Consider the following 20547-nt stretch of genomic DNA (forward strand, 5'->3'; position numbering starts at 1 on the left):
GAGCCTAACGCAGACACTTAACCGACTGAGGCACCCAGGCGCCCCTGTTATTTTTATTCTTTATGAGAAATCGGGGGGGGGGGAGAGGAACAGAAAAATGAAGTTCTTCAGGCCTGAAAAGTGTGTAAGAGGAAAAACTTATTGATTGCTTTTATGAAGCTTTTGGGTCAGGGCTGAAAAGGTAACAAAACTCAAATATTTATTTAAAATATAAGTATTTCAGGGGCGCCTAGGTGCCTCAGTCAGTTGAGTGTCCGACTCTTGGTTTTGGCTCAGGTCATGGTCTTAGGGTCGTGAGATTGGGCCCCACTTTGGGGTCCCCGCAAATCCCCCTCCCCCCCGCTCATGCTCTTTTTCTCAAATAAATAAATCTTTAAAAAAATAAAATATATTTCAAATAAATTATAAAAATTAAAATGTTTTACATGAAAATGTTTTTTCTTTATGTATACATTAACCTAATAGATACATATATACTCTTCATGTATACTCCCAAAACACAAAGTAATTTTCTTTATATTATTGCAGAAAACTGTACCATTTTTTAGAATGAAACATGCAACTCTTAATATCCTCAGTTTGTATAGCTAAGTGTAATAAAGGAAGAGAAGTTGAGGGAAAATATTCAATTTTCTGTTGCAATTAAGGAAAGATACTTACTCAATTTTCTGCTGCAGCTGTTCAGAAAGTTTTTTATTTTCTTCCTGGAGAGTATTCTTTTCGTTCACTTAAACATAATAGGAAAAAGAAGCACATATTGTAGCTATATTAACATGTATGGTAGGCTTTTTCAATAATATCAATAATTATGGAGAAATTAGGGTTTCTAATTCTAAGTCATAATGTTAGAGTTAATGCTACTATGCAAGACTAATCTGTTACTAGGTCGTGATTACTACATCTAATATTGTGCTAGTTCATGTAACTGATTAACTGGTAATTTTATTTTATGCTTGTGGGCAAAAAAAGAAAAAGTACCTCATATACTGGGGAGTACAGTTAATTATTCATACTAAGGTCAAAAGAGCATTCCATCTGTTACTCAGTCCTGCTAATTTCAAATACCATTTTAGTAAAAAGACATTTATCTTGAAATAAATCTGATAATAAAAGTAAAATAACACTGAATAGCAGTGTAATTTTTATAACATAAGCACATGTAAGTCAAATTTTCTTCCTTAGTCATACTGTTTCATAATTATGGTATCGGTAATTTAAATATATCCACTGAAATAGTATTTGTTTGAATCTACCTTGACTAAATTTTCCTGTCTGTGTTTATTTAATTTAGAAATCAGAAACTCAATTTTGGGCTACAATTTCTACTTCAGTCAACACAAAATTATTATAAATCGTTAGTATGATGTCACTGGTTAAGCATGTACTTCACCAGGAGGAATATCTAAGAGATCACAGTAAATAGGACTAATCTCTATAAAAGAAAGTCAATCATATTCTAAAAATTTGTTAATAATTTAGTGGTTTATATATCTAAACATATTTTCCTTCGTTGAGTAAATAAAATTTTTTTGGCTATCTATTAACATATGAAGTTACTAAACTAGCTCCTATGGAGGATCTTAAAAAAATTAAGATAGGGACAGTGATCTAAAAAAAAGTGCAGCCTAATGAGAGACCAGATATTACATAAACATGTTCTATACAATTGAAAGTGAGAAGGGCATTACAGAGGTACAGAACTAAAGGAAATTCAAGGAGGAAAAGGTTACTTTGGGCTCTTGAGATGATGAGGAAAGGATTCATCAAAGAGAGGACAAATGAAGCGGACAGAGAGGTTTTGTTTTTGTTTTTTTCTAAGATTTATTTATTTATTTGAAAGAGAGAGTGTGTGAGTGGAGGGGAGGGGCAGAGGGAGAGAATCTCAAGCAGATTCCCCGCTGAGCAGGGAGCCTGACATGGGGCTCCATCTCATGACCCTGAGATCATGACCTGAACTGAAATGAAGAGTGGGATGCTTAACTGACTGAGCCACCCAGGTGCCCCCTGGATGGAGAGTGCTTTGCAGAGAATTAATGGAACAAAGTTAGAAAGAAAGATTGGGTATAATAAGAGGTAGGAAGCCTTCAAAACCAGGTTAAGAAATCTGAACTTCATTTTAAAAGATTACCAGGTGTCATTTTTCATAGATGAATGATGGGAAAATTGATACCAAAGTGAGAAAAACCAAGCCTAATCCAAAGTGAGGAAAAAAAAGCACTGACAAGTCAGGTGATCATTAAAATAAGAAATGAATATCTGGACTAATGTGGAGGGTACAGAAATAGGAAGTGAGGACAGGCAGAAGAGCTGTTATAGAGGCAGAATCAGTAGTTATTTGGCAATTCATCCCCTGTACGGGTGAAAGAAGTCAAAGATGACCTTAAATCACTAATGAAGATGGTTTTACCTGACTCTTCCTCTCCAAATCCCAATGACATGACAAAAAGCAACTCTAAAAATAAGTTAACTGCAATACTGAAAAGCCAGAATGGGTGCCACTAGCAGATAGGAACCATGAAAAATTCACAAATGGTTTAAAAATAGATAGGCTCAGACTGATGGTAAAATCTAACCAAAGGAAGGGCCTTAAAAAAAAGTGAGCTTTTCCAGCAGAACGTCATGTTAATTCCGGTACAGGCAGAATTCCAGAAGTTGCTGAATGAGCAAATAAAGCTAATAGCTGCCCTTAGGCTAATGTCATGAGACTAGATTTCCAGAAGTTTTAACATTGGGGAGTCCATTAATAAATACTGAGACAAGGAGATCAGGCAGTGCTGCTCTCAATTAACTTACAGTAAGTGCCTGAAGACAAACTATCCATATACCCTACAAAAAATCTCTCAGGTCAAGTTTCCTTCTCTCCCACCTTCTGCCATTGAAGTAGGGCTCCTATAAATCAGAACCTGTATTCACTATTAGCAAAGCAGGGATTCTTCCTCGAGCTAAGGAAATAAGGTTGCATTTAACAAAAGTATCAATTTAGAGACATCTACAATTATAATTAAGAGTCAACAAACACATAAAAGACTTAAAAAACAAGATTATTTATTTTTTAAGATTTTATTTATTTATTTGAGAAAGAGAGAATGAGAGACAGGGAGCACAAGAGGGAAGAGGGAGAAGCAGACTCCCTGCTGAGCAGGGAGCCCGATGCGGGACTCGATCCCGGGACTCCAGGATCATGACCTGAGCCAAAGGCAGTCGTTTAACCAACTGAGCCACCCAGGCGCCCAAAAAACAAGATTTTTTAAAAAGAATTAAAAACTGGGGCTCTTGGGTGGCTCAGTCAGTTGAGCATCCGACTCTTGGTTTCAGCTCAGGTCATGATCTCAGGGTCGTGGGATCAAGCCCTGTGCTCAGCACGGAGTCTGCTTGAGATTCTCTCTCCCCTCTTCCTCTGCCCCCCACCCCACCCCGCTCTCTCTCTCTCTCTGTGAAATAAATAAATCTTTAAAAAAGGAATTAAAAACTAGTAATAAAAAAATTAACCTCTGGATAAGTAGTTTTAATATAGGAAACAAAAGATATCTGATAACATCTTCAGATTTCAAAGGCTGATAGGTTCATTAAAAACAAGCAACAGGAAGGGGCGCCTGGGTGGCTCAGTCGTTAAGCGTCTGCCTTCGGCTCAGGTCATGATCCCAGGGTCCTGGGATTGAGCCCGGCATCGGGCTCCCTGTCAGTGGGAAGCCTGCTTCTCCCTCTCCCACTCCCCCTGCTTGTGTTCCTTCTCTCGCTGTGTCTCTCTCTGTCAAATAAATAAATAAAATCTTAAGAAAACAAAACAAACAAAAGGTGGCCATGAAAGAACAAAGGTCATAATCATTAAAAGCATAATAAATGGGATGAAAACAGACTAAATGTAAATGAAGACAAAATTAATAACTACGTGACTCCCAGAATTCAGCATAAGAGAATAAAGTTACAAAGTATAAAGAAAAATTAGACAGAATGGGAGGACCTGGCATCTTGTTAATCTGAGTTCCAGAGAAGAAACAGAGAGAATGGAGAGGGACACTTAACAGAAAAAACAACAAACAACAAAACAGAAAAAACCTTCTGGACTAAGTAAACACTTTAGGGTAGATGAATGAATTAGATATCCTAACAATAATCTTATGATAAAACAACTAGAACCTGCATAAAAACATAATTTTTACTGAACTGCTGAGCTCACAGGAAGAGAAATCCAAGGAACTCCCACACCACCACCACAATCATCAACAAAAGCAAAATAAAACTGTGAGCTAAAACCGGAGCAGATGCTGGTTATCAGCCCTGGTGGAGGGACTGAACCTGAGATTTCCAGTTTAAGCCCAAACTCCTGGAAAGGAGCCAAAGTAAACCTCATCTTTACCACTAGAGTCAGCAGAAAATTACTCCTATATGGATTTCCAAGTATTTCAGATAACAGAAATATCTTATATAGTAATGAAATGTTTAAAGATTTAAAAGATGGAGGGGCGCCTGGGTGACTCAGTTGGTTGAGCGACTGCCTTCGGCTCAGGTCATGATCCTGGAGTCCCTGGATCGAGTCCCGCATAGGGCTCCCTGCTCAGCAGGGAGTCTGCTTCTCCCTCTGACCCTCCCCCCTCTCATGTGCTCTCCCTCTCACTCTCTCTCTCAAATAAATAAAATCTTTAAATAAAATAAAATCCTATGGGTCTATTATACTCAAAAAAAGAAAGCCCCACTTTCATCAAAAACAAAATGAAACCACACACACACACACACACACACACACACACACACACACACACAACCAATTTGTCACCACTTCAGGTAACTATTACAGAAGACCTTACTCTGAAAACTAGCAATTAAAGGGAGAAAATTAAGATGTACCATGCCTTTCTAGTAGGAACTATATTCCAAGGTAGCCAACAGTCCCGACTGATAAGGGTAAAATCCTGTTTACAGAAGAATGCAGCTAATAAATGTAGAAAGAACAGAAATGAAAATTTAGCATTTTATAATCTCTAAATAATTAATTCAGGCAAGGCTCACTAATAGGTGTGAAAATCATTACAGAAAGACTGAAAGAGAATTGCAATTTTTGCAAGATTTAATAGTATCACACATATCCATCCCCCCACTCGGATTATTTGGTGGAGAAAATATAACTCTCTAATAAAGAAATGTGGCCATCACCTTAACCCAGTGATCAATCTTAGAATCCCTAAGAGTGGAATAACCTGATAATATCGGTCTCCTGATATGATGCAACATGAGGTAGACAGTGTAAGCTATGAAGTCCTGCTGTCAAAAATGTTTAATCTAAACCTAATCAAGCCTTCAGATCCAGTATTTATTTTATAGGAAATAAAGGAACAAGATAAAATGTTAAAAAAAAATCCAGAAGGTGGCAAAATTTTAGGAAAATGACCCTACTTCAAGAAGCCAATGTCATGAGGGCGCCTGGGTGGCTCAGTCAATAGAGAATGTGACTCTTGATCCTGGGGTCGTGAGTTTGAGCCCCACACTGGGCAAAGAGTTTACTTAAAAAAAAAAGAAGGAAAAAAAAGATGACTAGGCAGACTTGAACAAGAACCAAACAGAATTTTTAGGAATGAAAAATTTGGTTACTGAGATAAAATAACTCAGCACAAGAGAACTGTTGAAGTACTTAGTATACCGACGAGAGCTGAAGAAATCACCTAGAATGCAGCAGAAACAAGAGGATGAAAATAGGAAAGGGATTATCAAGTGATATGAAGGACAGAATGATGAGGTCTTATCAGAATCCCAAAACAGAGAATGGAGAAGACACAATATTTGAGAAGCTAGTAGCTGACAGTTTTCTAGATGATTAAAGATATGGTTCCACAGATTTTTATAATATACACTAAACAGAATCTTTTTGGGAAAAAACTTGATTAAAACTGTATTAAAATTGGGTGCCTGGGTGGCTCAGATGGTTAAGTGTCTGCCTTTGGCTCAGGTCATGATCCCAGGGTCCTGGGATCGAGTCCCACGTCGGGCTCCCTGCTCCTTGGGAGCCTGCTTCTCCCTCTGCCTCTCTCTGTCTGTCTCTCATGAATAAATAAATAAAATCTTTAAAAAAAAAAACTGTATTAAAATTATAGAACAACAAAAACAAAGGAAAAAAATCTTAGTAGGAGCCAGAGAAAAATGATTGTTACCCTGCAAAATAGCCTTAGAAAAGTAAAAGTAAAATAAAAATATCTGTGGATAAAAATTAGTTTAGAAACAACAAACACCTTCTAAAGGATGTATCTCATAAAGGATAATAATCCCAGAAGGAAACTGAGGTGCAAAAAATAATAATAAAGCAAAGAAACTGATAAAACATGTAGCTAAGTCTTTTAAAAGACTGTCTTAAGATTTTTAAAGAAGTTTGTAACTTAGAAGGCTAAGAAAAAGGAAATGAAATGCTAGGCATAAACAGCATGTAAGCAGAGCTCAGGTGTTTTAAGGTCTGTGTATTATTCGAAGATGGTCAAGAAATTAACTTTATATTTTAGGAATGCATGGTAAAATTTCACAGTTGTAGGGTGCCTGGCTGGCTCAGTTGAAAGAGGAAGCGACTCTTGATCTTGGGGTCATGAGTTTGAGAGCCCCATGTTGGCATAGAGCCTACTTTTAAAAAAATTTTGTTTTCAAGGTTGATCAAAAAGATAAAGAATTAAAAAAAATAGTAAAGTATCAGATAAAAATGAAATAAAAAGACAGACATCCTCAAAATTCAATAACTGGGAAAGTAAAAACATAAAGAAAAGGCAGGAAGAAAAAAATAGCAATGAACAGAAACATGAAAAAAATCATATATATGAAGTCCCTGGTGTTTTTATTCTTATGATAACTTGGGATTTGACCTTGGCAATTTTTCTTTTGCTCATTTTAATGTAAAATTAGTTTTCTTAACACTTTACAGTAATCATCCTGGTAGTATTACTAATGGTGCAATTCTGAGACTACTCTGCTTATGAGATTTAAAAAAATGAGTAGTTAGGGGATATTTTCATTCTATCATCCCTGTGTCTTTGAGAACCAGGCTTCTCAGTGTGGAAAGACATAGAGATGTTATTAGAAAAAAGGTTAACAACAGATCTATAGTCTTGAACTTGCAATTTAAACATGAAGTCATGAGGTATTTTATCTATCTGAAAATTAAGCAAAGGATATTCAAGCTGTTCACCCAAGAAGAAATGCAAACTGAAGATCATGTAAAAAAATAACCTGAATAGTTATAAAGAGAATGCTAACTTAAAAAAGGTATCATTCTTTATCGATCAGATTGGGTATTATTAATTAACACATTTCTGCTCAAAGCTGAAGAAGATGTAGAGGAATGCATGTTCTGAAACACCTCCCCCCACCAAAAATCAAGCTGTCCATCAACAGCAAAATGGCTAAATGACATCTACACTAGAGAATATAAGGCAGCCATGAAAAAGAACAATGTCTTATTCCTTTGAAGATTCTGGCTATTTTTTTGATAGTGAAAGTTGCTGGAAATTTGACTATTAGGTATGCAGACATTACTGGAGATTATTTCTATACTAACAATATAATTGTAGATCTCAACTATGTTTACTGAGATGTGATAGTTTTCTACTCACTGATAATGTTCTTATATTCCTAAATAAACATATGCATACATTCACACATACACACAGAACCTACAGACTTAATTAAGACATAGCCTAAAATGAAATAACACATGTCAGAACAAAAAGTATGGTATGGGGGCGCCTGGGGGCTTAGTTGGTTAACCGTCTGCTTTCGGCTCAGGTCATGATCCTGGGGTCCTGGGATCGAGCCCCACGTCTGGCTCCCTGCTCGGCGGAGAGCCTGCTTCTCCCTCTCCCTCTCCCTCCTTGTGCTGTCTCTCTGTCAAATAAATAAATAAAATCTTTAAAAAAAAAAAAAAGAAGTGTGGTATGATCCCATTAAATTTAGAAGAGAAGAGGAGAGGGCACCTGGCTGGCTCAGTCAGTGGAGCATGCGACTCTTGATCTCAGGGTTGTGAGTTCAAGCCCCCTGCTGGGCATAGAAATTACTTAGAAATAAAATCTTAAAAAAAGAGACAGAGAGAGAGAAGAGAGAGAAGGAAGGGATAAAACAAAGGAAAGAGACAGAAAGATAAGCCTGGACCCGGAAAGATGCATTATCAGATTGTTAATAGTAATTATCTCCAGGAGCAAAATAAAACTATTCTTTCTCTTTTTGAAACAATGAGAATATACTCATTTCTTCTTGCTTGAGTAACCAGAGGATAGCAATATAACAGGAAAAAAAAGTCAGAAGATGGACTTAGTTTGGAAAAGAAGATAAATTAATTAGATCTTGGATGTGAGCTGTTTCTAGAGAATCAAGGTAAAGTTCACTAAGAGAGTATATGAAGAGTTAAAAGAGAATAAGGTTAAGAGAGGTATTAGAAGAGACAAAGGTTAAGAGAAGGTTAAGAATGAAAGAAAACCCACCATTAAATGTGTGAGGAGACTCAATGAAAATGGTCTACCTGTAATAGTATGTCATGAAAACCAAAGAAAGTATATACTTTTGTAGAACACTAAATTGTATTCTTTGTATTTAACTTTACTAAATACGAGTTACGTTACATGAAATAAAAATTATATGAAATTACATAAACTAAAGCAAATATGGACATAATAGAAGGAAATTTCCTTCTTGCTTTACAGCTGGTGGGACTTGAGGGCCAATGTGAACATCCCACCTTTTTGTATCCTATTTCTTACTGTAAGTAAGAAGTTAAATCTACAGAAAGGGGAATAAAGGACATTTGAACTTTTGCCTACATGAGGAAAAATGTATGTAAACAATCCATTTGATTGCAACCACTTTAATAATAGGTTTTATCAACAGTACATTATGCTTTAAATACTTAATGAATGAAGAAAGGAAACTCACTAAGCTCTGTGATAAGTTTAAGATTCTGCTGCCGGATATTTTCAAACTCTTGCTGTTTTTTCCGCATGTGCTCTTCAGTTACTGCACAGCGATCACATAATCCTGCTCTTAACCTAGGAAACAAAAACAAAATATTTTTAGAGTAGAACTTAAATGTTCTCACCAGAAAATAAGTATGTGAGATCATGGCTGTGTTAATTAGCGGAAATTCTTTCACTGTGTATATGTTTACCAAATCACCATGATGTACACTTTTACAATTTTGTCAATTATACCTCCATAAAGCTGAAATTCAATTTTTTTCAACTACTAAAAAATATTTCCTTATATTTGAACTCCCAAGATTTTTATGCTTTATGAAGCTCTAAAGAACTGACTTGGCAAGTATAGAGAAAATTAACTATTTTAATGATGTATTATATCTTTAACATATTCTCGAACAGGTTGAAATCATGCCACAACATCGCTTTCTACAACAGATTACAATTTTGAGTGGAATTCTCTAAATTCTGCCAATTTTAAACTCTATCCAAGGGGATTTATTTACTGAAGAAAATGACCTTGTTCTGATTTATTATAGCCAAAATATGAACTCCAGTCCAGTACCAAGGGGCTGAATTTATCTTAAGCAAGCTTGCATCTGTATTGCTCAGCATAGCATATAACACATAATGAGTGTTCAACTTTTTTAGCTGAATGAATACTAAAGGTCAAAGAAAACAAAGTAAAAAAAAAAGGTACTTCATACTTTGTTCTTTTCAGCATTTAAAAAAACCCCCATGTTAAAAAGATTCAATGTACTATTATGCAAAAAAAAAAGTTTTAAAAAATAGCTTTCACTGACTATTTGTGAGTGCTGAAGGGAAGAGGGAAATACATAGATTGCACACAGGGGATGGGGAGCGGTAAAGAGAAAGGTGTACCTCAAAATGTTAATAATAGTTATGTTGTAGGTACCAGTATTATAGGAGATTTTTTTCTCAGTGTTTTTCTCTTTTTCAAAATTTCTCTAATTTTATTATTTGTTAATCAGGAAAAAATATAGTTAAAAAGGAGACATGTACCCCACATTAGGAATTTGGGAAATGTATAATCTGAGGTAATAATTTTAACTTGTCAGTAAGATACTAAGTATTTAAGTGTCTATGGAAGTCATGGCATGGCAGTAGAAGCCATGAATTTTATAAGCTAAGGAGATAAAAAATTAAAACTGCACATCTAAAACAAAAAGAACCTAGAGATTTTCATATGAAAGTAAAACTCATATCAACAATGTTGATATGGATGTAAAAAATAAAGATTAGAGATCATAGATAGGATGCGTTAATAAAATCAGAATTCCTAGAATGAATAAAGAAAGAATTGGACATCACAGTTTAATTAGAGTATATTCCAAACACAGGAATTAGAACAGTCAAGATCTTTGAAACTATTTTGTATGATAAATATCTAAGTAAAGATGACATCGATTGAACATTTTTATCAACTTTTGCTCCTTCCCAAGATCCTACAAAACTATAGTAAAGATGTATGTATATTTTTAAAAACACAAACCCGTCAGGACAGGCCTAATGGGAGAGAAAACAAACAAAAACTTTAAGCAAGGTTTGGGTGGACAAAATTGAAACTCCCCTGAGAGTGCTGAATCCTAAGCCAATGATGGGAAAGGTCTAGAATTGTGTTGTCCAATAAGGTAACCATAGCCACATATGGCTATTTCAATTTAAAATAAATTAAAATCGAGGTCAGTTATGTTTAAGTACTCAACAGCCACATGTCTAGATGCTACTGTATTAGACAGGGCAGATATAAAACATTTCCATTATCACAGAAAATCCTATCAGACAGCACTGACCTAGAACCAACCTGATATATACTGTAGAATTTGAGGAGGTTAAAAAATTGGTACTCAGAGTGAGTGATTTAAAGTGATTTCAAGAAATCATCATACCAACATATTTTCTCCTATATTCTGAGCACTCAAGTGATCATCCCTTCCATTCCCAGCAGAATACTGGAAGTTTAGTCTCTAGAAAGTCTAAAACAGAACCAGACACTGGTTTGGGAGACCTGACGTACAGGTAAGGGTAGGAGTACAATAATGAAATGAATGTCTATGCATGCCAAATTCTCAGAACCTAGTCTAGGCCCTCATCATTTATTTGGCTTCCAGAACTTTGGTAGCCAACCCTATTACACATTCCCAGAAGCAGAATGAAGGAGCCTCCTCTAGGAAATCATGTCTAAAGATACTGACATTAGAGAATTATCAATGAAACAGACCAGGAAGATGACCCTGAAGTGAAGCTCATAGCCCACAATTCCACTCAGAGCTTTTATCTACCTCTCTTAAATATAAAGAGATAATCAAGATCAACAGACAGCTGAGAAAAGCTTATAAAGTAAAAGAGACTAAAGCAAACAAGACACTAAAAAAAAAAAGAGGGGCACCTGGTGGCTCAGTTGGTTACACATCTGACTCTTGATGTAGGCTCAGGTTGTGGTCTCAGGGTCGTGAGACTGACCCCTGCACTGAGCTCTGCATTGGGCTCCCGGCTCAGCAGTGAGTCTGCTGGAGATTCCCTCTCCCTCTCCCCCACACTCGCACTCGTGTGCATGCACTCTCTCTTTCGTAAATAAATCTTTAAAAATAATTAAAAAAAAAAAAAGAAATATAAGCTACATAGGGAGAAGAAAAAAACACACCACCATCATCAAACTGTAAAGAATACTCTCAGGAGAAATAAATAAGATACCAAACTATGAAGTGAAAACAGGATTGCCATAAAAGGAAATATTCTGAGAACACCACCAAAAAATCTTAGAAATTAAAAGTATGGCCGCAGGAAAAAAACCCAAACTCAACACAAGGTGAGAAAATAAAGATGAGAAAATCTCCCCAAAAAAGCAAAGAGAAAATAGAAAAGATAACTAGAGCATTATCCTAGAATGTTTATCGTATCAATAATAAGAGTTCTAGAAAAAGCAAGTTTTGGGGCGGGGGTGGGCAGAAAAGGAGGAACAAAAAAGACATGATGAATATAGAAAGGAAAATGGTGTAAATCAACTGTATCAATAATTACATTAATTGATAAACCCTCCAATCAAAAGGCAGAAACTGTCTATGATTCAACTTCATGCTGTCTACAATAGACATACATTTTTTTAGATTTATTTATTTTAGAGAGAGAGAGATGGTGTGAGCAACTGGAGTGGGGGTGGGGCGGCAGAGGGAGAGGGAAAGAGAGAATCTCCAGCAAACTCCCCTTTGAGGACAGAGCCCCATGTTCTCACTACCCTGAGATCATGACCTGAGCTGAAATCAAGAGTCAGAGGCCTAACAACTGAGCCACCCAGGTGCCCCTACAACAGACTAAGTTTTTAAAAATTTCTTATAAATTTATTACATAATAATAGTATAATAATTATTTTCAATGATAATAATACAAGAAACATAGATCTCTGTGGGTGTATCACAACATCAGGGTTAGGAGGTCTCAGGACTGGAGCAGAGGTGAAATCCCCTGGCTGGAACTCCATACAAAAGGAGGGGTGAAGCAGAACTGACCCTGTAAAGTTAAAAACCCAAATTAAATGGAACCAAAAGCCCACAGGTGAGTGTGAGACCAAGTGTGTACATGGCAGTCTGTTACAGTGACTGCTGCTGCTGTGTGTGTGACCTGGTCTGTTGGCGAAGGGGTTACTGGGTGTGACTCTGCCCAGGGAATGGGGCCAGTGGGCCAGGGCAGGCAGGCACAGACCAGCATCCCAGGCCCCTGGGCTGTGAAAACTTCAGTCTTCTGTTATTTTTTTTTTTAATTATTTTTTGTTTTTTAATTTAAAAAAGCTAGAAATACGAACAGAAACTTGTGAGTGATGTGGATGGAACTTAGTCCAGACTCCAAACCTTAGGTTTAAAAACATCCCAGGACCCCCTACCCAACAGGTCATTTCTGAGTGTGAGGAGTCACAGTAAGGGGGGCTGGGGTGTCCTCTAGGGTCTTTGCCTCTCCTCAGGGCTTGCGGTGGCCTGACTCTAGGGGTCCTCTATGAACCCCCTAGAAGCCCAAGTTTGGGGGGGGCATACTTCAGATTCCAAGATACAAATAGGTTGAAGACAAAAGGATGGAAAAAAATATATATACCATGCAAACAAAAACCAAAAAAAGCTGGAGCATCTATGTTAATTAATATCAGACAAAACAGACTGTAAGAAAGTGTTACTAGCACAGTGAATTTTATAATAAGTCAATTCATTACAAAAATAAAACAATTATAAACATATGCATCTAACAGTAGAGTCCCAAAATATACACAGAGCAAAAACTGAGAACTAAAGGAAAAAACAAATTAAAAAATAACGGTTATAGACTTCCACTCTCAATAATGGATAGATCAAGTGAGATGGGAAATCCACATAGATATAGCAGGACTGAACAAACCAACAACCACCCAGACCTAACTGACATCTACAGAACACGCCATCAACAACTGCAGAATGCACATTCAGGACCATTTCCTAGGTCACAAAACAAGTCTCGATTAGTTTAAAACCACTGAAATCATACAAAGCATGCTCTTCCACCATAATGGAATTCAATTAGAAATCAACAACAGAAGGAAATTTGGAAAATCCATGAATCTGTGAATCTTAAACAATGTACTCCTAAATAAACAATGAGTTAAAGAAGAACCACAAGGGAAAGTATAAAAATAGGCCATAGCATACATGCATATATAAAGCAACGGTCAATAAGAAGTTCTTGAATACTAAATATGTGATTATCAAAATAACTTTAATAATAGGGTTGGAAAATAAAACAGAACATGGGGAAAAAAAATAAGTAACAGAAATCAGAGAAAGGATTATAAAGAATGAGTTTATGACCGAGAAGCGCTCCAGAAGGAGAGAACATAAAAAAATGGAGAGGAAATACCAGAAAAAAATTGCCAGACCTTACAAGATACCAGCTTTCAGGTTAACAGGCTGAGTGTCCAACACACTGAAGGAAACACACACACACCTCCCTCACAAAATTTCAGAATGATAAAAAGGTCTTAAATTCTAGGAAGGAAAAAAAAGCTATTACATATAAAGGAATAACATTAGAATGATACCAGTTTTATCAACATTGGATGCTAAGAGATAATGAGAAAATGTCTTCAGTTTGGAGGAAATCTATTTTGAACCTAGAATTTTATATCCATTCAAAATATCATTTAAGGGTGCCTGGGTGGCTCAGTCATTAAGCGTCTGCCTTCAGCTCAGGTCATGATCCCAGGGTCCTGGGATCAAGTCCCACATCAGGCTCCCTGCTCAGCGGGAGGCCTGCTTCTCCCTCTCCCACTCCCCCTGCTTGTGTTCCTGCTCTCACTGTCTCTCTCTGTCAAATAAATAAAATCTTTAAAAAAAAAATCATTTAAATCAACAGTAAAATAACATTTTTAGACATGCAAGGACTCTGAAAATTTACTTCCTGTGTACTCTTCAGCAGTTATTTGAGGGTGAGCTATAACAAAATGAACATGAAAAACCAATAAAAGGGAAAAATAGGCCCACATTTTATCAACCATGTTCATTGGTATATCTTCAAGGTCTAAAATAATGCCTGGCACAAAGCGGGTGCCCCATAATTATTTGCTAACTAACATGAGTTGAAAGAAATAATGGAATTAATATAGGGATCCAGTGAAGAGAAATTCCAGAATGGCAGTTGTAGTATAACCTACAAAGTAAATGGTCCAAATTAGTACAGAAAGTTTAAGTTTTTCAGCCCAAGAAGTATGCCTTCAAGAAAAAGAAAAAAAAGATTATAAGCAATAAATAGAATAACCAACACATTACCTAATATTAATGACGTAGTAAGGAAAACGTTTCTTTTCTCAATATGAAAAAAGTAATTAGAACTTCTAGGAAAAGCACAGCAAACTCATATAAATATGCCCATATCAGAACATAATTATGGGCTGATTTGAGGGGCTAATTTGAGCAGCTGATTTGAAACAGAGTAGAAAAGAATCTATGTGGCCCGGACATTAGAAACAGTCTCCTTGAGTGGCATGGAGGTCATGACATCGGATCTGTAGAGAAGGAAATGTTATCCTGGCTCAGCAGAGAGTATTCACAGAGTCAATAAATAAACACTGTTTACCATTTTCCAGCTTCTATAATTAACTTATAAACCAAATACAAAAGATTGAGATCTGGTAACAGAAAACAATGTAACCATTGTCAAGCTTGTCAATATTTACATGTAAAGGTTCAGCTGAACACAGGGTGGGAAGTAGGAGAGAGGAAGAATGATTCAGGGAAGGGTTAAAGTATCAATACCCTCCTGTAATGTAATGGTGAGTTCAGGGTGACTGCTCATTTTCCTAAAATATATTCCTATAAAGACATACTTTTACATAAGCGTAAATATTAAGGTCCAAAGGTAAAATGGAAGAACTAAAATAATTATTCTAAATATGCAAGGGATAAATAGTATCCTCATTTTCATAGTAAGAAGTAAACAAACGTCATCTCAAATTGATAAATCAAGTATTAAAGTAAAAACACATCATTGATGGGGCACATGGGTGACTCAGTTGATTAAGTGTCTGAATTTGGCTCAGGTCATGATCTTGGGGTCCTGGGACTGAGCCCTGCATCAGGTTCCCTGCTCAGCAGAGTCTGCTTGTCTCTCTCCCTCTGCCCCCCTCCCCCGCTCATGTGTGCTCTTTCACTCTCAAATAAATAAATAAAATCTTATATAAAAAAAAGCAAATACATCATTTAGAACTTTGGAAAACTAAGAACTGGGACTGACAGGGGTGGGAAAGAGAGAAAAAAACTTTTTTTTAGTAACTATACAACCTTATAATGTACATGCATTACTTGAATAAAAATTCAAAAGGGGGAACATAAAATAAGCTAGATAGTATATTCCTTTTATCACAGCATTTTAATTTAACAGTATTATATTCTAGTAAACTTTGTATGACATCTTTTTGAGAATTAAGGTACTAAAAAGGATATATACTTTCTTGTCTTTCTGCTATACCTATGTTTTCAGATTCTCAAGCATTTCTAAAGCTAACAGTAAAGTCTATTTATGCCTTTAAATTCCAAAGGAGGGGTGCCTGGGTGGCTCAGTCGTTAAGTGTCTGCCTTCAGCTCAGGTCATGATCCCAGGGTCCTGGGATCGAGCCCCGCATCGGGCTCCCTGCTCAGCGGGAAGCCTGCTTCTCCCTCTCCCACTCCCCCTACTTGTGCTCCCTCTGTGGCTGTCTCCCTGTCAAATAAATAAATAAATAAATCTTAAAAAAAAAAAAAAGGTAAAATAAAATTCCAAAGGGAATAAGCCTCTGTAAACTATTCCAAAACGAAGACACAATTCAACTGTTATAAGAGGCAACTCGATTTTAACTATTTGCTTAAAGTACCTGACATTTCGTATTTACGTTCCTCTTTTAAGATTTGCTCTAATTAGTAGCTTAGGGCCCATGTAATAAACATTCAAATAGTTGACCCGACTGTGGTAAATAATTTAGACACAGAATTATTAAGCCATAAAGACTGAAGAGAACATGACATCGAAAAGCCATTGAAGGGGTGCCTGGCTAGCTCAGTCAGTAGAACATGTGACTCTTGATCTCAGCGTTGTGAGTTCAAGCCCCACTTTGGGTGTAGAGGTTACTTAAAAAATAAATAAAAATTAAAATAAAAAACAGAAAAAGAAAAGTCATTGAAAAACACTGAAGGAGGTAAATGGCATCGAACAATTCTAATGAATTATTTCAGTGTCATTCTACTAGTCAGTTTGTCAGTAAAAACTGAACACTATTGTTTCTCTTTTTTTTTTAACATTTTATTTATTTTTTGACAGAGAGAGAGAGAGACAGCGGGAGAGGGAACACAAGCAGGGGGAGTGGGAGAGGGAGAAGCAGGCTTCCTGCTGATCAGGGAGCCCGATGTGGGACTCGATCCCAGGACGCTGGGCTCATGACCTGAGCCGAAGGGCAGACGCTTAACGACAGAGCCACCCAGGTGCCCAACACTATTGTTTCTAAGAAATCAAATCTAATACATTAAAATATCATGACGTATCATCAAAAACAATTCCTTGAAACCCTTAGTTTCCAAGTTTAAAAATGCCACTGATATAGACAGTTATAAAGTGAAACAATATTCCCTAGCTTGTTTATTACTTCTAGTTTTCTCCAGTTAACTGCCATTCTTGATAATATCTGTGGAAAAGAGTCAACTCTTGATTGCTTCCAGATCCTAGTTTAAATTTAAATGGAGGTGAGAAAAAATGCGAGCTTCTATTTCCATCAGCAAGGTTCCACTGCTTTCCTCTTGCCTATTTTCCACTGATGCAATCAGAGAAAGAAACAGGCTCAATTTCACAGGAGAATGAATGCAATTTCAGTCGCTATATACAGGTAACAGGGAAAGAAGAGTAATTCTACTTGTAAGATCAGAAAACAACACACATTGTGAGTTAATTCCAGTTTGTTCATAGGGATGAAGAAGTAAAACCTTTCATTTTGCAATTGGAAAACTTACCAGATTAACAAGTATGCTCAATTGTTTGTTATACTCCAAAAAGATTTCCTCAAATTTATTCATTTTCATTCAAAAGGGTTTACTGAACACCTACAATGAGTACTGTACGTGCTGAAACACAACAGTGGCCAAGATAGTATCTTTTCTTTTAAAGAGTTTACAGTGTATTAGAAAAAGAGAGGCAATAAAAAAGTAATTATGGCAAAATATGATTCACATCATGACAGTGGAAATACGGGGTACTATGAAAGTAAATCCAGTCTAGAAAGTCAGAGGTCTCCTGAAGAATATATTTAAATTCAAACCTATGAGTAGGACAAAAAGAAGACATTTAGTCCAGTATTTGAAAAATAGTTGTACAACCATAAATCCTCTGATTATGAGTACAAATTTTCCTTTTCAATGACAGATGAAATATGAGTTTCCTATGACTGCCAAAAATGCTTTTAAAAATATTAAAATCTATTAGACAATCATGGTTTAACTGCTTCGTTCAGATTTTTTTTAATGCATTCTATCTACTTCTCCACACAGTGATTATTTCTTAGATTTAGTGAAATACTTTGTTTCCTTTAAGGAAAGTCTGTTATAATAATAGCAGTAGTAGAACATAAAGCAGCCACATAAAATTATAACTTTTTATTATCTAATTTACCTTTACAGAGTAATTCCTCTCATCTAAACATCTCAAGATGTTTTCACATTAGCATAAAAATAAAAATTGTTTCATTCTATGAAGCGTAAGCAGCAAGTCTCCGAATTACTGTTTAGAAATTTTAACAAAACATACTTTGCTTTTTAAGGGTCTTAGCAAAACATTAATTTTTATAGATTTTTAAAGCTTGCTCTAGGTATCATTCTCATACAATATAAAACTAAAATGAAATTTTAAATAAAGCAGAACTTTACCAAATGTTATCTACTTACACATTTAAAGGCAGAACATAGTTAGTAGCAATTTAAAAGAGAAGTAACAAAAAAACAAAACTTCCCAAAAAAGCCAGACTAGAAAATGAACAATGCTGGGGAGTTAATATTTCAGAGGATCTGTTTCGGTAACTTTAGGTCAAGTACAAATACTTTGAGATGATCAGTCATTTACATAACATTTACAAAATTAAGACAACATACAGACAAGGCTTCAGGGAAACAGAAACTGGGGGGTTTGTAAGGTCAAATTTAACCTAATTATCCATTAACTGTGATCTAGGGATGGTTTCTTAAATCTTTGCCAGTTTCCTCACATGTAAAATGGTTTTACCATCTACCTTACAGCATTAGTGTGAAGACTGGGTGTTAGATATCTGGGTACAAAGGGGCCCTCAATACATATCAACTGCTGGAGAGTTAAAGCCTGAGAAAGATGTGCTCTCTTTCCACCATTCCTCCCAAATGCTCCACTACATATCCAGAGAAAACAAGGAACTGCCTCACCATACCAAGAGAAGAGTAGCTGATGATTTCCTTTTTGATCCTGGCCTGGGGAAGAGTAAGGGGGACAAATGACTTTCTAGCTTCCTGATACCTCAGCTAGAGAGAGGACACTGGGTCTGGCTATGATATGGAGTGCAGGTGGCTGGAATCACAGTCACCAGTTAGGAGGGATACCGTAAGTTTTTAAAAATCCCTATTATGTACTTTTACTTGTATTAATCTCATTTAATCTTCAAAGTAGCTCTTAGTGTCATGTCATATATTCTTGGCTTTTCTTCCACCTGTAATAATTTTTCTTTCACAATTTATTTTTTGCTGGCTGGGTCCTTATTCTTCATTAAACCTTAATTAGTATATCCAAGGATTCAGCCCTAACACCTCTTCCAATCCTCTTCCAATATGCTTTAAGATGTCCTTAGATCTCTTATCCAGTCTCTAGGTTTTAGTTTTTTTATGTTTTTTTTTTTTATAGATTTTATTTATTTATTTGACAGAGAGAGCAAGAGAGGGAACACAAGCAGGGGGAGTGGGAGAGGGAGAAGCAGGCCTCCTGCCAAGCAGGGAGCCCGATGCGGGGCTTGATCCCAGGACTCCGGGATCACGACCCAGGCCAAAGGCAGACACCCAATGACTAAGCCACCCAGGTGCCCCTATGTTTTCAATGCCATTCATATGCAGATGATGACCTTCAAATTCTTTTCTCTAGCTCTAATCTCTCTAGTTAGTTTCAGACCCACATATACAACTGTCTACTTGACATCTCCACGTGGATATAACAGATGCTGTCAATACCTGCTCATATCCCTTTGTAATTTCCCTGCTTAAACCCTCCAATTGCTTCCCATTGCAATTAAAATCCAAACTTTTTGCCTATGATCCTACATAATCTAGTTACTCTCACCTTTCCAATCTTATCTCCTATCATTCATCCTCCTATTCATTAAGTTAGAACCACAGTGGACTTCCTATTCTTCAAATATTTCAAAACTTATTTCTACCTAAAACTTTTGCATTTGTCTGTTCTCTTTTTGTCTCCAGTTCTTCAAGTGACTAGCTCTTATCTGTATCATTCAGGTCTTGGTTGAAATGGCACCTCCTCAGAAAGGCCATCCCTGACACCCATCCCTTCACTTCCCAATCAATGTCTGTGGTCACTTACTTACATCATTCAATTGTATTTCTTCATAGCACTTACAATCTGAAATCATCTTATTTATATGACTCACTCCAAACCTTTGAAAATTAAATATCAGCTCATACTAGGGATAGTATTATCCCTAGCACCTAACAGCAACACCTAGATCATAGTAAGGACTCAAATATTTATGAATCTGAATTAAGGGCACAGTATAAGCTTGAAATTCAAATGTACAGCTATGATTCTGAAGCATATGGAGCAATAGGCTGCCTATTTTGGTAAATGTGCATCCTCTGGGACAGCAGTTGTGGAAGACAAGTATACAACTGTAGTTTGCACAGGTGCAGAGTAGATTATTCCACCACTAAAGGTACAGTGACAAACTCAAACCACCAGCTCTTCTGTAACATATACAAAATAATAACAAAAAGAAAATTGTTAACTGTAAATACAAGAAACCTTATTTGTTATAGGTAGTTCAAGGTCTTAAATAGCACTTACAGTTCAGATGGGCATATGGCAAATCCTG

General features: G+C 36.4%; 1 protein-coding gene across 3 annotated transcripts in view; it reads right to left on the minus strand.

Annotated features, from left to right (window-relative positions):
- The window catches only part of RBBP8 (RB binding protein 8, endonuclease), an 89333-nt gene that overhangs the window by 42586 nt on the left and 26200 nt on the right, over positions 1–20547 (minus strand). For all 3 annotated transcript variants that reach the window (XM_088019431.1, XM_088019429.1, XM_088019430.1), the window contains 2 exons: positions 8896–9008; positions 661–727 (listed from right to left, as the gene is read on the minus strand). In XM_088019431.1, the coding sequence (XP_087875557.1) occupies positions 661–727; positions 8896–9008 (180 nt within the window). The remainder of the gene's footprint in view (positions 1–660; positions 728–8895; positions 9009–20547) is intronic.

Source organism: Eumetopias jubatus, unplaced genomic scaffold (assembly GCF_037043125.1).
Source record: "Eumetopias jubatus isolate StellerSeaLion01/CBP00866 unplaced genomic scaffold, mEumJub1_p1.0 scaffold_16, whole genome shotgun sequence".
In the NCBI taxonomy this organism is placed as follows: Eukaryota; Metazoa; Chordata; class Mammalia; order Carnivora; family Otariidae; genus Eumetopias; species Eumetopias jubatus.